The sequence below is a fragment of the Anas acuta genome, chromosome 4, assembly GCF_963932015.1.
Source record: "Anas acuta chromosome 4, bAnaAcu1.1, whole genome shotgun sequence".
Lineage (NCBI taxonomy): Eukaryota > Metazoa > Chordata > Aves > Anseriformes > Anatidae > Anas > Anas acuta.
The window spans coordinates 6,669,145-6,694,307 of record NC_088982.1 but is presented as its reverse complement, the minus strand read 5'-3'; the positions used below and the strand labels follow the sequence as shown (position 1 = coordinate 6,694,307).

General features: G+C 34.6%; 1 protein-coding gene across 1 annotated transcript; it reads left to right on the top strand.

Moving 5' to 3' along the window:
- The first annotated feature begins 37 nt into the window (after positions 1–37).
- Positions 38–23,795, top strand: RNF212 (ring finger protein 212). Its single transcript, XM_068679647.1, has 12 exons — positions 38–2,454; positions 3,999–4,060; positions 7,945–8,019; positions 11,733–11,789; positions 15,547–15,605; positions 16,811–16,875; positions 16,965–17,034; positions 17,832–17,877; positions 19,164–19,227; positions 21,035–21,104; positions 21,945–22,141; positions 23,492–23,795. Exons 1-12 carry the CDS (start codon positions 2,343–2,345, stop codon positions 23,527–23,529), a joined length of 915 nt encoding a protein of 304 aa, XP_068535748.1. The 5' UTR covers positions 38–2,342; the 3' UTR covers positions 23,530–23,795.
- The last annotated feature ends 1,368 nt before the right edge of the window (positions 23,796–25,163 follow it).

Below are 25,163 nucleotides of genomic sequence, written 5' to 3'. Positions count from 1 at the left end.
AGATAGAGAAAAAAAAATCAGATAGAGAAAAAACTATATCCCCTGTGGCACTTAATTTGGTGAGAGTTGCATATTGCACTGTATGCACACTAAGTTTTCTTCTAATATAATTGTGACTATTTTCTTTTAAAATATTCAAAGTTTTACATGACAGTGGAGCCTATATTTACTGTTATGATCAGAAGATGCAGCAATTACCATGGAAGAGACGGAGACCCAGACAAACAATTTGGAATTTTAGTTACTCTTTGTTCCCAGATAAGCCCTAAACATTAAGCTATAGAGTTGGGATCTGACCTTTTGCAGTTGTTTATATAAATTATAATCTTTATGAAGAATGCCAACACAGACCAAATTAGAGCTTTCATGGTAAACACTGAATTTGTTCCTGTATATTATATTTAAGTTGTACATATACTAAATTCTGCAGTCTCATTCTATGTTGGAGAATTATTTTTATTTTAATTATTCAGTAACTGTAACATGACTGTCTCAGGAACTTAGCAGTTTTTGTCTTAATTATGTATTTCCGTGTCACATTGCAGCTTGGTTGAATATATTTTTATGTCTTAATTTAGCTAGTTTATGTACAACTAGCTAAGGAGCTACAGCGTCATGCAGTTACAAGTAAAAAAAAAAAGCGTTTAAAAATTCAGATAATTAGCGTGACAAAGCAGCAGCAGTGCAAGAATGAGGTGGAGGTTATTATAAAATGATCCATCTAACAACTTGGTTAACACATAAACAGAAATTCTTGAAAAAGGTCTTCCAGAGAGCACTGTGATTGCCCTGTACTGCATTTTGTCTTCCTATTTGTCTTTCCAGACCCTTCGCTGGTCTAAAAGATAGTGCAAACTGAAATATGTCTGGAGAAATTATTGTTTTAAAGGAAATGCCTTTTTTTTTTTTTTTTTCCTCACCTTTTGTTTTCATTAGCAATGAAATGACATTGTCCTTTAACTACATTTATTTTTACAGTACGGAAATGTGAATACAGTTGTGAGTATGTGAGAATCCATACAGTTGACAAAAGTAGAGACAAAAAGCAATACTCTATGGACCAAATCAATCAAAAGAAAATCTTGTAAAGCTATTCACTGGGGTGTGTCTTATATTTAAAATTCTCAGACTTGAGAACTGACAGTGAGTTGAAATGACCACTAAATAAGTGTTATTAAATTCATTTTTATAGAACACTCTCTTAAAACATATATTGTAATAAAATCTTTAGTGGTGGGAAAGAAGGAAAGACAAGTTAAACCATATGGTATGCTAAGTCCGAGAAGAAAGTTTGCTATTATTGCTATGACATTTTGGTCCAACCTAGCTGATACCTAGTATAAGGTTCCTAACTATATCCCAATTATAAACTTAAATCATCTGACTTAAGATGCACTTAAGATTTTAAACCATGGGCAAGCACCATGTCAGAAATTATAAAGGAGCTGATTATACCTCAGAATTAATTAGGTATAAACTCAAACCAGCACTGCAACATTGAGCCTTGAATATACCTTGATAGTGCTTTATTCTTTATCTAGAATTGTTATTATTAAATATCTCTGATTTGGTGAAATGTTTTCAGTCTCCTTCGAGACTTTTTAATTAGATCTACAACATAAAAGTTGAAACAGAGCTCTTTTGGGAAGCATTTTGGGGGCAGTAGTCTTCTTCAAGTTTAAAATCAGAGGCTCCTCCAATGCAGTCTGCAGCTCTGTCATGCTAAGAGCTATCTTAAGTAGGTCAGTAGGGGAATTTTCCCTTAAATTTTCAAGGGAAATTTGCAATCCTTGTTATCTGAAAAAATGAAAATCCAAATGCTTCTATTTGCCCTCTGTTGCCCACCAAAAGAAGCAACAGCAAATCTCCATTACATTAATAACTTTCCCAAATCAGGGAAAGAGGGGAAAAAAAGAAGAAAAGAGGAAGGAAACTCCACTGTTTTCCACATGTCCCAGCGGCAGCGCCTGTTACACAACCGCCTCATGGCGAAGCGCCACCAGCAGCCCTGGTGCTTGGCGCAGTTTGGGCACCTGTGTGGGGAAGAGAAGGAAACCGCACAGAGTGGATCCCCTGCACGGGCACCCTCTCCAGTTTGATAGCAAAAGGTCACAAAAATCCTGGTGTTTTTTTTTGGAGTGAGGGTCAAATCGTGCCTCCTCCAGGTCCCACGCTGGGTGCGGAAGGGGTGCTGCCACCCCTCACCTCAGGGCCCTGCAGCGCCTCAAGCCGGAAGGGACGCGGCAGAGGCAGGCCTGTAGGCCTCGACCCAGGGCGACAAGAAGGGACAGCGTCTGCGTCAGCCACCCACTCCCGACCAGCCCCTCCTGCCCCTCTGCTGCATGGCCGTCCGAGTCTTTTGCAACGCCTGCTTCTGCGAGCCCCGCAAGGCCACCCCAAGGTTCCTCTTCACCAGCTGCGGCCATGTTATCTGTGAGCTCTGCTTCCAGAAAGGTAATGGCTGCCACAGGCGGGGCGCCCTGCTTCGGCTCCTCAGGCAGCGCTGGCACGCCTTGGCCATTAGCACTTCCAACTCACTATGGAAAAAAAGAAAGGCCTTTCGTTTTGTTGACCTAATGTTATGGATAAACCTTTTCAATTGTTCTTCTTTTAAGTAGTATGAGCAACCTGTGAATGCTTCCAGATGAATATGGCTGGAGCAGCCTGATCTTGAGAACAAACCTTGGATGCTGAAAACTGGAAGCTTTATAAAAGTTGAGTCCTGATGCTTATGATTGACATCTGCATTGTAAAAACAAAATAAAAAAAGTGAACGAGCAATTTGCAAAACATAGGATTTATATTTTGAGGACAGATTTTGCTACTAGTCTGAAGACATTTTAAATATCAGTATTGCTACCGAAACACCAGAGAAAATCTGGTGTTAGAAGGATTTTATGCGATGTTTTGATGCTTTTATGTGTTTTATGCAATACCTGAGCCATATTCCAGGACTTCTGTGGTTTTCTTACATGCGGATATGTGGAAAAAACATAGGGGAATACAGCAGTTCCTTTTCAAAAGAAAAAAAAATAGCAGGCAAGCATTCATGCTTTTCCCTTTGAGATCATGTTAAATGCCCTGCTTTTTGTAACTGCACACTGAAAAAGTGATACCTCTGTTATTTCAGAATTAAAAACAAATCTTTTGACTAAAAGTTTTTGCACTTCTGCTATAGATGAAAGAGGATCATAAAAAGCCACCTCTAAATGCAATCTGTAGACTACTAGAGCATGAACCACTGTTTTCCTTTTGGTTGTTAATATCCTTTAGCAAAAAAAGTCCCCAAGAAACTATTTTTTTCTGTAAACTCAATAATAATGATAATGAAATATATTTCCTCTTTAAAGATGTTTATGAACATTGATCTTTAAAACTCTTAGAAAGAGAGCATATAATAAAATTATCAGATTTATTTCAGCCATATGCATTTACGAGACATAGTTGCTAATATATTTGCAAATAATCAAAGAGATTTTAAAAATGATGAAGTTATAAAAAGTGAGGTGATTAATTTTTCACTGGAAAAAATCACAAGGTAAAATTATTAATTCTTTGAAGTTAAAGTTTCATATATTTTATCGAGAGAGCAAGACAGTCCCAAACTAAAAAGTCATATATCTGGTTGGCTCTAACTCATTAGTGCTCTTAAGCATGCATTTAATTAAACCAGGCAAGTAGTCCTATTTAAATCAAAGGAACTAAGAGTCACCTGCACTCAGTGACACTAATGATATTCATTAAATCATTTACATGAATACTTATTTGCAGGATTAAGACCAGATGACATTCACACACATTTTTCCTGTGCAACTGTGCACTAGTCGTTGTAGAATCAAATTCTTTATTCATGTTTATTTGCATTTCTTATATCACCTTCACGTTCCTTCAGTAAGCTCCAAACAAAGGTTTCAAATTCTAGGCATCATATTCTATTAAAAATGTATTCAATAGCTATTCTGTTTGATGTACATTTTAACTGTGTCTTTACCTTACAGGCAAAAAAGATGAGTGTTTGATCTGCAGAACTCCTTGTCGTACAATATTCCTTTCAAAAGAGGTAAATGAAGCTTTAATACTATTGTGTTATATTAATCTGTGGTTTGCTTAACAGCTAAATTATTTGCATTACAAAATACTTCCCATTTGTTTGCCAACTGTGACTGGAATTTATTGATGATAGTTTGGTAGACTTAGATACTTTTCATTATAGTTTTTAGCTTTACAGGTTTTCAAAGGAAAGCTTACACTCTCTTTACACCCTCTTACTCTGTTGATCAGTAAATCACTCTGACCTTTTCAAGAATATAATGGCTTCTGTGTAACATGAGTAACTACTGTCAAAATGTGGAAAATGTTGTTTGTACATCAGAGAAAATGGACTGTAATGTATTAACTTATGTAATGGACTGAAGCAAACATCTGCATGGGGGCCCATCAATGTTTTCACGTGTGTTGGGCTTTTTTCTAAATGTTCTCTTTTCCTTGTTTTCCTCATGGCCATGTAATTGAGAGATGATCAGGGGTATTTATAGAAATGCTTGTTATTTACTAGAGAATGAATACCTTTTAGTTCTCTTTCTTAAGAAATCATTAGAAAGATTTAATTTTCTAATTTCTCCCAGGAACCATCTTCTCCTTATCTTATTTCATATGTGGGCTTTTAAAACAGTTATATTTTCCTAAACTGACACCTGCCTAAGAGATAAGTCGTCTGTACAAGGGTAGAAGAGAAGTACTCAGAGCATTCAGTACAGCTAAAACATACAAAGCTATAAGGCAATCATGCGTATGAACTGGAGGATAATTTGGGACTAATCCTGAAGAGGTGACCTTAGAGAAGGGCATGATTCCTCTAGTTGTGTTCAAAACTGAGTTGGTGTACATCTAAATATATAGACTACATCTACATGCTGTACATAAAGAAAATTAAAATACTGTTACACTGTATTTCACATCTGTAAACACAATCTTTCAGAACTGAGATGGTGAAGAAGACAATTCTATCTAGAAGTAAAACATTACAGCAAAACAGTAAAATGCTAATGTAATAAAAAGGAACAATGAACACTGCAATCAAATAAAACAAACGAAAAAACCTTCATAGAACCTCTAAAGGAGGCATTTTAATTATCTTTCAGTATCAGCCTACTCCAGTGTAAGTTTCATTATCAATTTCAGTCACAGGGTTGACAGAAACAGAATTTAGGTTGTCAGGAGCCTCTGGGGGTTGTCTTGTTCAGCCCCTTGCTCAAAACAAAGCTAACTTCTAGGTTAGATCAGTCTTAAATTGCAACATATTAAGAAAGCTTGAAAATTTAGTTCAAAAATACTGAAGGAATTTAAAATTGCAATGGTTGTGATACTAACAAAAAGATTAGATGTTTTATTAGAACCTGCCATTGCTCTGGAGGGCTGGAAGGAAGCAAATTATCATATTCTTTAAAAAAGACATTAATGATGATTACTTAGCCTTGATTAAGAACAGATAAAATGATTGGAATGTTAATTAAAGATGCATAGAAAAAAAGTCATATGGCTCTATAATTCAGGAACCTGAGTGGAAATATACCTGGTAACCTTTATGAGCTTAATGCTATGGCAGAATTCCCAATGAGTAGGAGGTCCTGCAAATGTGTTACAACTCCTTATTAAATTGTATATTGGGGTAATCAACATCTACACATTAAATATTCTCATCTTTACGTTAATGCATCACCTTTATATTTTCCCTCTTTATTTCATGGTCCCCACTTGCTTTTTCCCAGAGGATGGTTAAGAGTTCTGATAAATCAGAATCTCACTGTTCATTATTTCAGAATATCATGTTAACATCTGCTACTCCTCCATGCAAATAAAATCTAAACAGTTTTCTACCATCCTTTATTTTAAAGAGTTTATAAATCAGCAATGAAGCTCATTGGGTTTTTATTTCCTTCAGGATCTAATAGGGACTCAAAACCAAGGTCGTTGCTTTGTTAGGACTCTGAATAACTTTCTAGAGCTGTCTCCTATGAGCACATTTTAAAGACAACAAAATTTTGTCTTGTATTTTCTTTACTCTTATGCCATGGATAGTTTAGAGTGTGCTATTGGTCTCTCTGCTTTTCTCTTAGCCAGCCAGTTCACCCTTCTGGAAACTTTTGAAAGCTTTGGCTAATGTCAACTAAATTCAAAGAGCAGAGGAAGTTTCAAATACAATTAAATTTATCCCGTGAGTCCTATGAAAATTGGTAGCTGGGCAAAGCAAGGAAGGTCTAGTTCTCATGGTGAGAGAAATGCAAGATCAGCTCATCAGTAAGCAGGAGGGCATTTGGCAGCCACATGTACGTAGAGTACCCGACAGTGTGTGCCATTGCTGCTCAGCTTCATTGCCGTACATGACATAGAAGTAGCTGATATCAAAATACGAGGAACAAAAGATATAAATCTGCTGAAAATGTGGGTTATTAATTTAGCCCCTCACATAATTATTTTTGATATATGTGAGAATCAACTTCTGTTATCAAAATTATAGAATAAAAGTACACATTAAAAATAGGTTTGGGAAATGCAGCTGTTACATAGCCATGGCTATTTGACTTTACACCAGTATTATACTACTTCTAGAGTAAATAAAAGTATTGTCTCTCTACATTTTTTGTTTCTAAATAGGACAAAGCCTAATTCTTTTTAATTTCAATGTAATTTATTTATTTAATTATTTAAATACTAGAACTTATCTTTCTAATTTCTTGGTCGCTTAGAAGAACTGCAGTTTCCTTCATAGGTAGTTAGCTTCTTCTTTACTTAAATAATTCACCTTTCTTTCATTTTTCAAATTTTTAATCTTTCTAGTATTCCTTAGAACTTCTAGAATTAATTTGCATTTTGCCTGCAACAGTTTCGGTTCTGTTTTTTTATTGGCTTTTGAAAGGTTGTTCCTTACATGAAGGGTGTCTATTTTCTGGTACGGTCCTGCCTCATCATCTAAGTATGTTGGGATTGTTTTTGCCTTTTTAGATTCCTCATTTTCCTCATTTTGTTACAGAAGAAATCTAATAAAGTTCTCCCATGAAGAATATTGAAATGTGATCACTGATTATCACTCTGTAACATTTTAACTTAGTACTATAACCAGCATAAATATGTTAAAGGAGTAATTTGTTTGTTTTTTCTTATGACTACATTGAGTCAGACCTATTCTGGGTTAAAGCAACATTTAACTAACTACATTGTTTTACAGATGTGAATGGATGTCCAAATGTCACTATCAATTTCAAACTCACTTTGCATTTTGTAGCATTTCTCTCTCAGCACAAATAAAAAATATATATTTATTACAATGATAGCTTAGTTACAGAACACTTTCTCTCCATTTTTTTTTTAAACATGAGTGCAGTTTTTTAAAAGCACAAGTTGCCATTTGCAAATCCATACCATGTTCTCTGAGTAAAACCTCAATCAGAAAATAGCTGATAAATTCAACTATCATTGTAGGGCTTTTTTCTTATGCTAGGATAACATTCTTCTGCCTGACAGGCAGGAGAGAGAAAGGACCATTTCAAAAAAGGCCTTTGAGCCAAGACCATTGGTAAGGTATGTAGCTGGCGATGGAGAGAGCCAAAAAGCTTAGAAAGGGACTGCAGGAAACCTGGCTGTTGTTGTGAAGGCAGTGTCTCCTCCTGGGCAGCACAACATCTTCCTTGAATGTCTTCTGCAAATTGTTACTGTCTTTCTTACAATAAAAGTATTTGTGTCTAATATAGTTAAACAAAAGCACAAAGCTTTCCTGATATTTAATACAGGAAATAAAACTGAACTGTTTTTAGTTTCCATATTGTCCTACTCCTGATCTGTCCATTTTTGATTTATGTACATCATTCAATTTAAGGAACACTTCACAAAATGCTTTGTTTTGCAAAAAAAAAGTACTAACCTTGGTATACTTTCTTTTCCTGCTAGACAAGTCCTGATATTCAGTCACTGTTCATGGGAATAGATACATTATGCAAGAAATATTCAAAAGAAATAACACAGGTGAATCACTCTTAAAACATTTTTACTATATAAAATAATCAGAAACTTTTCCTGATTTTTATGTAAGTGGGGAAGAATGTGTGAATGAATGTTTGAAAATGAATGTATGATTGTTACTGTCTTCGCTTCTTTAATTTCACAGTTTCAAAGTTCTTTGGAAGCATAAATTATTCATCATGTTCTCTGCTTATGTTTTCAAGCTCTCTCTGAGGACCACTAGTTCTGGTTATTTCAGTGATGTAGAATCACTTTCAATGCCGTGAAATGAAAAATTAGATCTGCCAGAATCTTAAACAGGCCCAAATAATGTACAGTAATTATGGCAATGAAAAGTTACGCAGTGAAAACCTGAACTGGCTAAAGCCCTAAGATGAATGCTCCCCCCCACTTTTTTTTCCCCTTTCCCCCCTTTTTTTTCTCTCTCTCAAAAAAAAAAAAAAAAAAAAGGAAATAGAGAGTAAACAGATTCCTGATCTCAAAAGCTAGGTTTTATTAAAAATAATGAAAATATAGTTCCCAAAATGTGAAAACAAACCCTGATCTACAATAAAAGATTTCAAGGTAAATTTTCTCCCTGCCTTCATTAAACTCTGGACAGATTCCTTTCATTCTTAGTTTCCAGTCCATGAACTTTAGTAATTCTCTGGGTTAAACAAATACATAGAAACTCCCACTGTATACTCATTTTCTCTGTCTCTTCAGCTTGGCTTTGAGACTGCTTCTCATCCTTGTCCCTCTTATTGAACATTTCAGTGGCAGCCTCAACCACTCCAGGCTGAACTGTAAGTAGTACATCCTTCCTCAGCTGACCTGCAGCTTCCATTTGTTTTCACCTCCTTTGTGCTGGTGCTTGATTGATCTTGTGGTGAGCTTGCTGATCCAGTAGAAAATTAACAAAGATCACCTCTTCCCTTCATCTTAAGAATCTCCTCATTGGCAATAGTGACTGTAGGGTTCATATTTGCTCTATTCTGACTTCAAAGTTGAGCATGGTCCCTTTCCTCAGCAATCATCTTCTGAAGATCCATAGCTGACACAAAGGTAAATGAGATGCCTTCCTGGATCCTTTCAGACACACACTTTTTAGCAACATTTACAAAGATGAGCAGTTATTATGCAAACTGAACAAATTCAGACAGCTATCTCGCCAATCACACCTGAATATAAATTTCTGTAATGTGCCAGAGAAAGAAAAAGTAGGACATGATACCAAAAGTCTAAGGTTTTCTGTAGCTTGAGTTAGCCTTTAGGAAACAGGGAAAACCTGTAAAATCTGGAAAACATTAAGAAATGACCAGAACTTCCACCAGCATTAAAGGACTTTAAGAAAAAGCTTGTTCTGCATTAGGACAAAGGTTTATCTAAGAGTATTTTTATCACAGCAGCTGGTGGTGCTTAAGAAAGCATATGAGAGCAAGACTGTCATGCAGTGATAAGTCTTCAGAACAGGATCCTACTGTTTAACTGTTTGTGGCAAAGGGATTTCTCAATCACAGAATCACAGAATTTCTAGGTTGGAAGAGACCTCAAGATCATCGAGTCCAACCTCTGACCTAAAACTAACAGTCCCCACTAAACCATATCCCTAAGCTCTACATCTAAACGTCTTTTGAAGACTTCCAGGGATGGTGACTCCACCACCTCCCTGGGCAGCCCGTTCCAATGCCTCACAACCCTTTCAGTAAAGAAATTCTTCCTAACATCTAACCTAAAACTCCCCTGGCGTAACTTTAGCCCATTCCCCCTCGTCCTGTCACCAGGCACATGGGAGAACAGGCCAACCCCCACCTCGCTACAGCCTCCTTTAATGTACTTATACAGAGCAATAAGGTCACCCCTGAGCCTCCTCTTCTCTAGGCTGAACAAGCCCAGCTCCTTCAGCCGCTCCTCGTAGGACTTGTTCTGTTCTCAAGGTGGGGTGAGGCCATTGCATTCAAAAGCTTTTGATGGATATTTTTCTCCATTTGATAGTCAAGCTGTTTTCTGAATATTTATCACCTAATATGGAAAGGAGGTTCACAGGTTACACTTTGTGACGATATTTCATTTTTTCAGGTTTTAGCTCGCTACTTGTTAGTTTTGTTTGATTTCTTGCATCCCATGGAAGAGGAAAAAGCAACTATTCGTATGTACTCTATCTGTGCTGTTCATTAGTTTTAGACTGCTAACACATCCCTTCTTCAGCTGTCTCTTTTGCAGACATGAAAACTCATAATCCATGCAGTCATTCTTTGTAATGATGCTATTAAATACCTCTGATTAATCTGAACTGTTTCCAGATGTACCATATATTTTCTGAGGTGTTAAGAAGACTCAGAATACAGTGTCATCACACATATTTACAGTGAAATAATGGTGTTGTCTATTCTATTCCTTTTTTAACCACTCCTAAGATCTGGTTTGCTTTTTTGACAGATACTGAGCACTGAACTGATATTTTCAGAGATCGTTCTTTTATATACCCAAGGACCCATTTCTAGCTGGTAGGGGCCAGCACACAGACCATTACTTTATGAATAAATGTAGATATTTTTTTTCTGCTCTGTATATCACTTCACACTATCTAGACTGAACTGCAGTTACTCAGCCATTCAGTCTCATAAAATTGCTCTGAATTTCTTTACTGCATGAACTTAATTTCATTAACATGATTAACGTAATATCATCAGCAAACTTTGCTATTATAATATTAATAATAGCTTTGCTAGTCACCTTCTTCTGGAGGTCATGTATAAACATGCTGAACAGCACAGATCCCAGTCTGGGTATTTGTGGAAATTCTCTGATGATCTCCTTCAGCTGTGTTAAACCGGTGTTTTACTTGCCTATTTATTAGCTTCTAGGAATTAGGAATTTTGGAACGACAGGATGTTGGGAATTCTTATTGTTCCTTTTTGGCTGTTTCTTCTATCATTTCTTCTGAAGACACTTCTGATCTTTTGATGAGTATTGAATGGAAATCTCCCAGACTCTTCTACAGTGAACCAGAAGTAACCATTTCAGTTAGCTATTCCACTGTAAGTTTATCTTCTCCGAGTATTTAGTTTTGGTTGTCTTTGGACCTACAAATTTTCTGGCATTTTTCTTACTCCTAAGAGGTCAGAAGAAAGATTTATTAGTAAGTTTCTGCCTATTGTAACTTGTTCATCAAACTCTTGTCTTGCTTACCTTTTTTCTTTTAACTTTTAACCTGTCATAGTTTATGATCCTCATTTGGATACAACAAGAAGTGCTTACACACCATCAGACAGTGCGTCTAACAATTAGTTTTTTAATTAACAAGATATTTTTACAAGGCAAGTTATAATTGCCAGTAAGATACATTACTTTTTATGTTGCCATTAATTTTGTGTATTTCCTTAACATTAGTGACTAAGAAACGCTTCAGGTAAACTGCCTTTCCAATTTCTTTACCTTAATATTGAACAGTGTTAAAATACAAATTCAGTGAAATAAATCTACCAGTAGGTTATACTAAATTAATTAATATTTATAAGACTTTCCGTGTCAGTGATAATAACTTAGACTTGGAATGCTTTTTTGGAAGATGATTTAAAGAGTTATATAAAGGAAATGTTAAATACTTATTGAAGTATAGAAAAATGTGTGCTGTGAAGTAGTTCTTCTCAACTACTTGTTAGTTTTGTTTGATTTACATGAATGTAATTAGATAAAGCTCTCCATAACTATATAACTAACCATTTTACTTTTAGATTTCAGAATTTCAAGAAAAAAATCGTGAACATTTATTAGCATACCACAGAAAAAAGGTAAAACTAATTTTTATATTTTATTTTTTTGTTGGCTATGTTTGCCTTATTACTTTTGTTAAGTTTTAGAAAATACATTCATCGTTTATTGGAATACTTATAATTATTTATCAGGGTTGTCACCTTTCTGTCATTATAAATATCAGTTTTTAATTGTTTAAAATATGTGAGAACTTTATTAATAATAGTTTAAATACATGGCTGCTAGTTGGGTGACTGAAATAAATGAGGAGTCAAAAGATCAGGAAGGAAGAAACTAACTCACTGTATGGAGGAGAAAGTGAAAGAGACAGGGAGAGATTGGTACAAAGATGATAAGCCTAAAGAAAAAGAAGTCTAGGGCTGACAAACTAAATGAAAAGCTTGAACAGTATGAAAGGAGATTAAAGACCCTGAGTCAAGGGTAGTTTAATGGAGAGAGAAACAGAATTTATCAGCCTCAGGAACAGGTACTGAATTTGTGTCTACGTCTCTTGCTTTGCAGGTTGGAAAGAAATCCAATTTTTTTTTTTTTTTTAATTTTTCAGCAAATTCCAAATATTTATGAAAATAGGTGGCTGTTTCATTTATTTCTAAGCATGGCCAGCTATCTTACTAAAAGCTATTTGATAGTACTGGTGGATCACACATCAGTAGGGACCCTAAGTATGAAATGATAGAGGCAAACTCATAGCTGGACAACTGGCCATTTTGTGTGTGAGAAGAGCAGATGATATGATTCCCATGGACAGAAGAGCTTGTAAACTTAAGTGCTGTGTGGTCCATTCTCCCCTTGTTTCATGATTTTGTTTTGAGATCAGTCCTGGTGTACTGTGGAGTGGGTGGTTCTTTCAAGATCCAGTCCTGTTTTCAATGACAGGTCATGGAGGAATCCTGACTTTATGGTCCCCTATAACCTATTACACTGACTCCAGACGGTAAAGCTCAGACCTACAGACAAAATAAAATAAAGCTCTTACTAGATTTGTGCATAAATTAAAACTGTGCATAAATTAAAATGATATCTCCAAGGAATTTTTGAAGATTTTTTAATGCTTTTTGATTACTTTCTCAGTTAATTGCTGTTAAGATACTCATTCACCAGTGGTTGTAAAGCACCAAAGAAGATTGCTTGACCTAGAGAAGATGTTCAGGTGCCAGGGTAGAGAGAGCTGAAAGTTTGGCTGGTTTTTATTTCAATGGCACACTGTTTGAGGTGCTTTTCTTGTTTTTCCTTTTCATTTTATTATTTTAAAACTACTTTCATCGTTTCTGGGTGAGAAGAGGCTGATTGTCTTAAACATTCTATCTGAAGCAATGGCTAGTATTGGTGAGGCTGTTTTGGTGGAGAAATGGTTTGACAGTGAGGGTGAGGTGAGCAAGGGTAGAAGAATTTCCTTTTGTGATCATATACCCATCCCCTTTCTGTGAGTTTCAGTTAGCAATGCTCCCTCTTTCAAGGCTACTGATGGGGAGTCTGAAGTGGCTAGAGAAGGGTAGATCACATCAGGCAGAGGCATTTGGGATGGCAGAGTGGGAATAGATGCTCACACTCAGGTTTATAACCATTGAGGCTTCCTGACACTGGCTTTGAGATGAGGTGAGTGGGAAAAGGATGGAGCAAGAATGATTTACAGCATTAACAGTCTGGTAAATGGCAATGACTCCTGGGAAACTAAGGAAGCAGAAGTCTCCCCTTTGACACAAGTGATTCTTCCTGCCACCCCCTCTCCGTGGGCCTTAGCCTCTGGGAAAGGCAGAGTACTGCATAAGGCAATTCACAAAAGGGGGTTCTCATGCTTGCCTATCTTGTTTGTGGTTCCTTTCCTTATTTCTAGTCTGTCATTATTTTCACTGTCAGCCAACAGCTCTGATGACCTTGATAAAAGCTTTGTTGCTGTTTCTGTGAGTTTCAGAAATACTGGGGTGCAGATGATGGCATGTGGTGTGGATACTTGATGTCTGTATTCCTGACAAGACTAGCCCCCATGTTCTGTAAGAACTGAGAAATACTAAAAAGCACATAGCTGTTCACCTTCTTTAAGGCATTTTGTTATTGAAATGATGCAGTCCTAGAGACTGGTATCGTAAAGTACATTCTTCCTGACATCTGTACTGGTCATTCTCTTAATCAAACCTAACTTTCATTAGAAAAAAGAATATATATATACAAACCAAACTTATCCTACATGTGATAGATTTTTGTCTTTGATCTGTTGTGCAGTTTCACACCTGCAAAAGCACATAATATCTCCCACAAACAGTGTGATCTTATAAAGAAGGAAATATTTTAAAAGAATTAAAAAAAAATATTGTGAAGGCATGAAAAGTTAACAAGAAAATGTATAACTTGTCTTCAAATCAAAATATAATAGTGTGAAGTAGCAGAGATCTGAAGTCACACAGGAAATTGAGGATAAAATGCAAATGCAGTATGGAGGCTATTGAATAAATTTTTCCATCCTGCATAAAAATTGTGTATGATCATGTAATGCATAACTGTAAAAAAATACACATACTAGGGAGTTAGCCTGATATTCTTTGGACTCTTTAATTTTCCAAGCTGGTAACATTCTTTAATTGAATTATTTTTTGGCTGTGTTTATAAAATAATAGGAAATACTCTTCACATAATCTTACTACAAATAGATACTGCCAAGAACTGAATACATTTTGGATCTGTAACGGGAAATATGGACATTACAGTATTTGGTGTTTTAGAAATAATGTTATTAGTATATTTTCCAGATGATAGTACAAAATGCACTAAAACTTATGTATCTTTGATGTTTCTAAGATTGTAGCTTTTTTATCCTCAGGCAGATCAACACTCCTGCTTACCTTGGTACCATGTGCAGACTTGGAGGTTGCACTCAATTCTCTCATCCAGATCATTGATAAAAATGTTAAACAAAACTGACCCCAAGAATGAGCCCTGGGGAATGCCACTGGTACCCACGGTCACCAACTGAGTTGAGCTCCATTCACCGTGACTCTTTGGCCCGGCCATCCAGTCAGTTCTTCCCCCGGTCAACTGTATACTTGTCCAAGCTCTGAGCAGCCACATTCACCAGAAGAATACTGTAGGAAGCAGTGTCATATGTTTTACTATAATTGCAGTAAACAACATCTGCAGCCTTTACCTCCTCTACTAAGCAGGCCATCTTGTCATAGATCTAGCTAGTCAGGAATGACCTGCCTTTCATAAACACATGATGGCTGCTTCTGATCACTTTTATGTGCCATCATATGGCACACAAGATGATCTGCTCCATCATCTGCTGTGGGACCAAGGTCAGACTGACAGGCCTGTAATTCTCTGGATCCTCCTTCCTGCCCCTCTTGCAGATTGGAGTCATGTTTGTCAACCTACAGTCAACTGGGACCTCCCTGGTTAGCCAGGACTGCTAGTAAATTATTGAAAGTGGCTTAGTGAGCATAGCATATCAGATATGGAAGAGAGAAAGAAAAATAGAAGCAAACTATTTTAAGCATTTTTCTTGGTATTAATTTATCCAGTATTACACTTCTTAAGAAAAGATAATCAAACTAAGTCTGTAGCTGCTAAAAAGCAGCTTATCGTTTTCAGACTGGCTGGGTAATATATCCATATAACAGCTCCAATCTTACCCCATTGTACCTAATAAGTCTGGAATAGCAATTATACCTAGGATTAAAAGCAATAAAATACAACCTTTCAACACTTTAGAATGCTGGTTTTATGAAAATGAAGTTGTATATCATACAAAGAGAGCTTGTTCAAATCTTTATGTCACAGAGAATAAAGCTGGAGGAATCTCTCAGGAAAGCAACACAACAAATGCATCAGATACAATGGTAAGAGGTTTAATGCAGTGAAAGTAAATGACAAATATTCTTTTTAATCAGACTACAGTAGATTTCATTGTTAAACGATAAAAAATTGCTTTGTTTGCCTTTCTCTTATATATCATGTTGTATAAATAGAAGAATAATATTTTTGCAGAGGTGAATGAGCAATGATTTCTGTCATCAGGTTCATTTTCTTCACATTAATCAAGCCTGTCAGGAAGGAATCCTTTCAAATCAGTAGTTACTCTAAAAAAACTTCAAAAACTACTGGAAAAGTACTTAACAGGCTTGGTTTGCTTTAGAGTTCTTGGTGTTTAGTTACAATGTTGTACTCCCTGTAGATCCGTCTTCTTCAGAGGAGCCCCTCTCCGTAATGTCACTTTTATGTATACCAGTGAATAAGGATCCTGAGATCTCCTTGACAAGACAGTTCACAAAACCAGCAATTTAATTGCAAAATATTTTTTCTTTCTTAGGCTTTCTTTTGACTATGACATGCAAATAGTACTGCATTATGCTCTCTTATGGTGCTTTGGTGTAATATAACTGAGAGAAGCACAGTTCAAAGTAACTAGGTGTATGGTGGATTTTCATAGTCTAAATACGATTCTATCTACTGTCTCCTTTTCATTGTTTGCATCTCACAGAATTCTTACTGAATTTCAGATTTTCACAAAATTCTATCAAGATAGTGTGACCTAGGGGTTCTCCGTGCATAGCCAGTAGGCAGGTTCTTCTTATTTATGGTTATTGAGAAAATCTCCATTTTACATAGCTGTTGGTGAATAGCATAAACGTGCCAACATTCCCTTTGAAAACTAGATTTTTAAAAGATGGGAATATATATACAGCAAGGTAAAGATTTTTATCACAACTGTAGTAAATAGTTATGTTTTAGTGTCTGTTGTTCCATAAAATCGCCATGTTGTTCCATACAGTCTTGTTCCATGAAAAGCCATGTCATCTAAAAGTGATATTGTTGGGCATGCAGTGACTGATACAGACATTATAACACAGAGAAGATTAATTTAATAGCTTCTCAAATGTATTGCTTATTTTGCTTCATGGCAAAGAGTGTTATGCTACTATGTACCTATTAATGGATAAAGTACCAGTTAGATATTGACCAGTTGGATATTGACCAGTTAGAAAAATGAATTAACCAAAACAGCTTTCAATTCACATCCGTTTTTTTTTCCTTTCACTTTTAGTATGAAAACTCCTCAACAAACTACTCCACTGCCATTTTCCAGTACAAGTAGAAACCCACTTTCCAGTAAGAAATGCTGTTTTAAGATACTAACTATGGAATACGTATCATTGGATATAGCAATGTTCTAATATTAAATTTATTAATAACTTTAGTTCCTTCGAGAAGACCGAATGGCTACTCTTCATGTTCTCTTCAACCTAGTCATCCTTCAACTTCTGAAACGTAGGTGGAAATCCATTGATTTTCAATTAAAATCTTAACAATGACAACACACTAACACCTTATACACAAAGCCACTTCTTTTATAGTGAGTTTAAAATGATTTTTTGTTTGTTTGTTTCTGTAAACTCTGTCAGCATAAAAGAAGTGTGGATATCTACTCTAGTGTACATAACAGCTAGTTGTATAGATTGCCTTGGTACTCTCTAGAAAAAAAATCTGAGACATGATGCACCTTATTTTAAAGATTTTCTGGATAGATAGATTGATTGGTGAGTAACTCTTCCCTTTAACTGTAGGGGAAATCTAAATGGCTTGTACAGACAACTATGTTTACAATGTAGCTGTCTAAAGTTAGATGGGATGAGCTCCATTAAGACATTCAATGCTCGTAAAATGTTAAATAAATTAAATATGCAGCTTGCTCAAGCTGCAAGACTTCTTTTGCTGTGACTAATTAATTAAAAAAAAATAGAATGCCCATATTGTGTAGACAAGTGACAAATATATATATACTTATATATTTATATGTAGATTTAAATATAAGAATAATGTTAATCATAAAAAAAAAGTTTTTTGTAAATGTCTAAATCAAAGCTCAAAGAATCAAATAATGTATTTTTCTTACCCATAGAGGGTTTTGGAACATGTCCTATATACTTATGTGTGTTATGTGTTGGATACTATGTTCTTGTATTATTAGTCAAATATAACATAACAATATAACACAATGTTAGTCGTTATAAATAATTTGTTATTTTTAATTACAATGTCATACTTATTTTGACCTTTATTGTAAGAATGGAGCCAATGGAGATTGATCCTTTACCTTCACCAATGAGGAAGGTAAGGGTTTTTTTGTATATATGTATGTATTAAATATGTATTTACATGGTTTTGGTTTCTCCAATCCTTTTAATACTGTAAAAGAAGACCACCACTTCCCCTCTACCTCCAATTCAAACCAATTCTTATGTCCATGCTAATTTCAATTATGGTTGATGTTTAGTAGAAGTCAAATAACCCCCAGAATCGAACAAAATAGAAAAAAACACCATTTTCTAGAATTCTGTTCTCCACATGCCATATCACAGAATCGCAGAATAGTTGAGGTTGTAAAGGACCTCTTGAGGTTATCTTGTCCAACCCCCATGTTCAAGCAGAGCCACCTAGACCCAGCTGTCCAGGACTATGTCCAGACAGCTTATACAGTTTTAAAGGTCTGTTGGTAAATTAAATGACAAATTCTTGAAACCTCACTTTCATTATAAAAGTGTTGTAACTGTTTTCAAGAGAAATGTTACTAATAGATAAACTTGGTCTAGTGGAATGTGTCCCTGCCTATGACAGAGGGGTTGGAATTTCATGGTCTTTAAGGTCTCTTCCAACCCAAATAATTCTATGATTCGATGAAATAGATTTGGGATTAAATTCAATTTATAATATGTTAAAGACTGGGAATGTTTGTAAGACCAGACCTCATGTAGATGGCTCCAGTGGAAATCTAAGCTAGCATCCCAGGATTTGATTTATAACCTATGGATAAGTTATATCAATTATAACTATGAATTTAGGTGTAACCTATGAATTATTATGATCCTTATAACTATATTTATATAATTATAGATTATATATTATAATTATATATTATAATTACTTATCTCATTTTAAAGTATATTCATTTGTCGTTCTCTCCTTGACTATAAAATGCATTTAAGGTGATCAGATCTGAAGTTAAAGTGGTGAATCACTTGGCACGCTTGGCACTCTGGCTTTCCAAGCATTCCCGAAATTCCATTTATGATGGATAAAAGTGTTTTTCAGGCGTGTACTATGATAGTCATTTTTTTTTAACCTTTCATAAACATTTTGTTTATTGCTTGACCAGGTGATCATGCAGCAGGCTTTGCACAGGGGCATTAACAAGTGTATTACTATCTTAATTACTTATAATTTATTACAGTAACTTAATTCTGAGGTTTTATTTCATGGCATTTTAGTGCCATGAACAAACCTGGTTGTAGAGAATGACAAAAGTCTTCAAGTTTATAGTCCTGAAAACTGTACAGCTGTTGCTTAAAATACCTTAATAATCAATGTACGCTATAATTAATGCTATACTATTCATTTAGCCTGAGACAGGGACTGGTCCAATAAGATTATCACTAATAACTCCTCCTCAAGATGGACGTATGGGTATGTAAGACTAAAGTTTGTAACTGGAAAAAATTGTATTTCTTTAAGAAGACTAAAAAATTAAAATCCATACATTAGCAATTTATTGAGCAAACTTGAATTGTATTTAGGTGTAAAGAATTTACCATATAGACATCAATCAAGCAGATGGGAAATAGTTAAAAATGAAGAAAGAAGTAAGTCTTCCCCATACTTGCCTACCCAGTTCTGTGAATAATTTCTTGTGACCAAAATGATATTTGCTGAGCAACCATAGTCAACATTTGCAAAGAAAATACTTTGTTGTGTATGGTTGAAGAGAACATACATGCTTGCAGTATGTGTTGGCCCTCCACTAGCCTTCGTGATTATACCGGTTTATAGTTACCAGAGGTTAATATTGTCCATAAAATCATGTTAAAAATCTCTTGAGGAAAAGAGAGGAAACTAAATTTTCTAGGAAACTAGAAAAATATCTTGTAACAAAAGTAAGGAAATTAATTTGAATTACAGTAGAATTTCTTCAGGTGAGGTGATTTATTTTTTAGGCATGATATCACTATATTAGGGTGGAAGACGTTTTATCTGCCTGTACTGCCTTTTGTTCCTTGTCTGTTGAAGATCTTGGGTAACACTTGGGCAGCTCTTGGGTAAATAAGACATGAATGGCAGCCTATTGAAAGTAGTGCAATTTCTTTGGGCATTGTTTATTTGTGAGGAGTTTCCCTGAATTTCTAGTGCTTTGCAGGTCTACCATTTATGTGTCCCTCCTATTCTCAGTTTTACATTCAGTGTGCTTCTGTAGTATTCTAGGCACTCTTACAGCTGGCTCCAGTAGTTAAGAGCCACATACGGAACTTCTTGCACTCATATTTTCTCATGGTATAAAAGACCTGGAACAAGGATAATAATTAAAATTGCAATGCAGTTGTAATATAATTGTAATGAAGGAGTGAAAATGACTTTTTCTATATTGCATCTCATTTATATGTTCAGATCCTTCCTAAATGCATGTTTGCCTATTAAATTACTAATTTATTAATTAACAAGATATTCAGAGTCTACATAATTTTTGCATGTGTGTCTAAATATAAATAGATATTTAATTAGATAGTAAAATTATAAGACAGTTATGTGCTCAGCACATTTCAGAATCAACCCGGAAAGTTTTTCAGTGGATAAACTTCATGAATCGAAGCATACTTGCAAAGGTAAGGGCAAGTAGAAACAATGATGCAATGGTAAAGTAAGGAAGATTTCTTTATAGGAGATTAATGGGGCAAAAACAATAGCTGAGGAATTGAAATACTTCAAAATTATTGTATTAATCTAATCAGTGAGAGTAGGGGAAGGAAACCAACATACCTGTGTTAAACTTGGAAAAGATTTTAAGGAATGGTGCAATATGATATCTTTGTGATAGCTAAATTCTATGTAGGAATTAATCTATTGAGACTAAAGACAGTTTTTCACCTTTACCATCACTGGAGTGCTGCTGAGTAGTTCTGATAGTTTTCACTTCTGCTGGAGCTTCTTCCAGCAAGAAGACAAAGCATGCGTCAGTAATGCCTTGTTTGTGCTACATCCCTTCCAAAACGGAATTATTTTTAGGGCTATTTTGATCATTTCTGAAGTGACATGTTGACTTCATTTAGTCAACCAATTCCTTATCTTTCATTTTCTGTTGTATTTTTGCACCCTTTTTCATTCTTGAATAAACTGATCATGAATTTGTGCCAGATACTAATCCTTTTTTTTTCCAAAGTGATCTCTTAAATAAAGTATGTAATTAATTTTGGTCCTGTTTTCAAAAATGTAATTCTGACAGGTAGTGTATCCTACAGAAGTTCTCAGTCATCTGGAATAACATCAAGTCAAAATAAAGCAGGATCTACAAGGTAATTAAAAACCTTTTAAAGATGTTATAGTCTCTCATGAGATACTGAATTTGGACTCTTGCCTGGTCTTTATGAATCTGCACATTTAAAGGCTATATTCTATGTCTGAAGAAATGTTACTGTGTAAGTTAGCTGTCACCTATATGAATTTGTTTATTGTTGGAAGGTTATATTTTGAAATTACTTTCTTAAAAATGTGCAGAGGAAATCTGTTTTATCTGTTTTTGTAACTGTGGACATATTCAGTCATGATAGTTCTATACAAAGAACAGTAATTTTATACTAAGGAAGTGGAACAGCTTCTCTGTAACTCTTCTGAAAGTCAAAAATGACAACATGGTATCTACACAACAGCTGTTCTCTGAAGAACTTGAACATCCTTATGCTGTGTGTCACAGTTTTTCAAGTTTTGCATCTAAATAATGAAAATATCTCAGTTTGTGAGTATTGTTACCATCAAAAAAACAAAACACAACAACTTAAAATGGTTTTCAGTCAGTAAAAAGTACTATTGTAGTCTATAGTTATTAATCACAGTATAATTCTCTAGCATAAATTTAATATTTATATAACATAATATTTCTTCTTTTCCATCACTGATTCTTGTTTTGTCCTGCTACTTACAATAAGTATATATATATAGCTATACTATATATATATATATATATATATTTAGTTATATAAACTATATAACTAAAAATCAGATAAGGAATCTATAGAACACAAGAAAGTATGGTATTTTTAATTAAAATGTTAGCAATATGAAATTAAAAGGTTTCGATATCTGTTGTTCTGAGAAAGGAACATCAAGTCTTATCCGTGAATTAATTTCATTGATAGATCCACACCTGTAAGCCTACCACATAATGGATATTCGCTTATATCACCATCTGGATCACAATGCAGTAGAAGGGGATCATGGACTGCTTCTGATTTCAGAACGCCTCCATTGTATCCACTTACATCACCTTCCCCACAATCATCTGTAACAAGACATCCTATCACCATCTCTGGAATTCTACAAAGACAACACTTAGGCAAGTATATTTTATCAAATAACAACATTTAACAGTTTTTCCTGAAAAATATCAGCATAACGTATGATTATTACTGATTTCCTGGAGAACAGTAAATAAGTACTTTAATCTTGTGTAATTTATTTCTTATTTACTGTTCTCCAGTAAATAATATGGTGGGATAACAGTAAATAAGAAATAAATTACGCAAGACTAAAATTATATTTGAAAATTGGAAGTAGGCTATCGGCAAAATATGAAGAAAATTTATATTTATGATCAGCCTTAGCCCTTTGTTGAAATAGAGTATCTGCTGTGAAAATATGTTCTTGCTTCATACCTCAATACTATTTTAAGAGGTTTAAATTTGATGATTTCCTTAATTATTTTCTATAAAAATACAATTTCTAAATTATTTGGAAAATCTAATCTTGCAGCAAGTCTCAAGTAAAGAGCAGAAAAAAGAAAAGCATTAGTGGTAGAAGTGCAGTGACTCAGTAGTCACAGCAAAACAGATTGTCAATGGGAATCAATATCTGAATGTTACTGTAAAAAAATGAATTACTCTAGGGTAATAATTGTTGCAGCACAAAGCTAGCAAAAGTAGTTACATAGATACCAGCTTAAGAGATGTGTGTGTAGAAGATTAATTTGGGCAGATCAATTATTTGTATTGCAAAGTTTACATAACAAGTGAAAACTTATTCACATTAATTCTTCTGTAAAGAATTTTTTAGTCTAAATTTGTAAACGTGACCTTTCTATTCCAGGAATAACACATGCCAAGCAATTTTGAGTGCATAGACAAGCTGTTCTGTAGATATAAGGAAATATCATGAAACCAAAATAACGATGTTTCAAGAAATTCACTCATATTCAAATTATGAATACCCATAGATAGTGAAAGTTTACCTCGTAATTGTTTAAATCTGGAATACTGCATCTGAAATAATGCATGAGCCTGATAGGTTCTGTAAATAATGGAGTATAAAACTACATTAATAAATGTAGTTTACATTTTTACAATAAAAGCAGCTATATGGAACTTTAGTATTGGTCTTCTTTGAGTTATATGTTTACTAGCTAATTGTGGTTCAGATGCAGAACAATAATATTTACTTTGGACATTTGCTTGTGTAGCATATTCTTCTACAAAAGGAGAAATCTGGTTATATTATTTACATAAAAAGGAGCATATTTAGATTCATAAAAAGCTGTATAAAAGTTCTCATGAAAATGTATGTTTTGTATTTTTAAATTTTGCTATTTTTTACTTTCCCCTTTCCTTGACTAAGTTCCCAAAATAATTTACATGAATAAAGTTTTCCTTTAAACTTATTAAAAATATTTCTATTTGTATTTTTATTATAGGATCAGCTAATTTTGGAGGACATACATCAGAAAGATAAGCAAACATCTGCGATTTGTTTTGTTTGATAAGCATCTGGAAAAACTGTATACAGTCACTGGATATCAAAGTATTTGTAATTTCTATAAAATATAAAACTGACATAAAAGAGCTAACTATCCAGTTTGAATAATGTATTTAAAACATTGCTGGTCTTGCTGATTACCATCTACAGTAGCATTAAGCAAGAGTACAAAAAGCTCTGGCTTTTTAAAGAAATTTTGGTTTAAAATATATTGTAAAAATAAACAGCCTTTATTAACTGTGTTAAGACATTTTTTTGCTTTTATATTTAATGAATACATCTTGCTGTGAATGCAGTGAACTGCAGCAGAACACTGTTTTTAAGTAGTTGTGCTTGTATATATATGCCCAACTCCTGAAAAAAAAAATTAATTTATGAACATTTGATTCCAGAAATCCAAATTTGTGTTCTTATTCAACACATCACCAGTTTGCACTGATGAATAGCGTATGGTTGAGGGATATTACCTCCTAGCAGGCTCTGCCAAGCTCAAAACACTATGCCACACTCCAAGCAGTTTACCATTTGAGTTAGGTAGCAATAACATCTTCCCAAAATGCAATGAAATGGGGGAACTGGTATGAACAGATGTATTGTGCCAGTGACTGCCTTTACTTACATACAAGAATAGCAACTTGATGCTCTGAACCGAGGGTGCCAGAATGCCTCCTTTTTCTTTTGAGAATAACTCCCATTGAAATTCCCATCATTACTGTGTATATCTGGCAAAATTTTGGTATGAATGACTAATCAAATGAGCACCTTTGTTTTGTTTTGGCCCTAACTTTTCCCAGTCTATTTTAAAAATAGTTAAACTACAAGCTGTTTTTTGAGATCAAGTCCACTAAGTAAATGATACATCTTCTTTTGGGTTAAAATGTTTTGCTTGACCTAAAATAAAGGTTAAAATAGGAAGTGGTTTATAAAGGTGTTTTTTTGTTTGTTTTGCTGAAGCAGAATGCTAGTTCACCCAAAGACAGAAGTTTTTGTTTGTTTCTTTGTTTGTTTGCTGTAATTTCTATGGTTGTAAAGGAAGACAGAATTTGAAGTTGATAAAGTTACAAAGTTGTCTTTATAAATAAGACTTGACTGAAGAGTCACTGGAAAGAATCATAAAGGAAAGAATCATATATGCTTTCAGAGACAGTAGTTTGACAAAATTAATGATAATAAAAAATGCGTGCTGTCAAACATAAAGTACACCACAAACATAAGTACACCCACAGAGCAGAATGATTTCCATATTGCTGCTAACCAGAAGGATTTGCACACAGTTCAGTAATGATCTTGATGACTCTTGTAATCTTCACCACTTCTTTTCTGTGGTAAAAGCTTTGCTTAGGTAGAGCATGTTTTGTGTCTGTAGGTTGAGAAGAGGACTTGGAACATCTCATCAAAGTTATATGATATAAAAATGAGTATATAAATTTTCTTCTGCTTTGAACTACTTCCTAGTATCTGATAATGTCTTCTACTTAAAAGGCACTACCTAATCTATTTGAAGCCGCAGTTCAATCCTGAAGGAAAAACAAAACAAAACAAAACAATCAAACAAACAAAAAAACAACATACCACTCATCTTTGGAGATTTTGCAGCTTTGAAATGTATT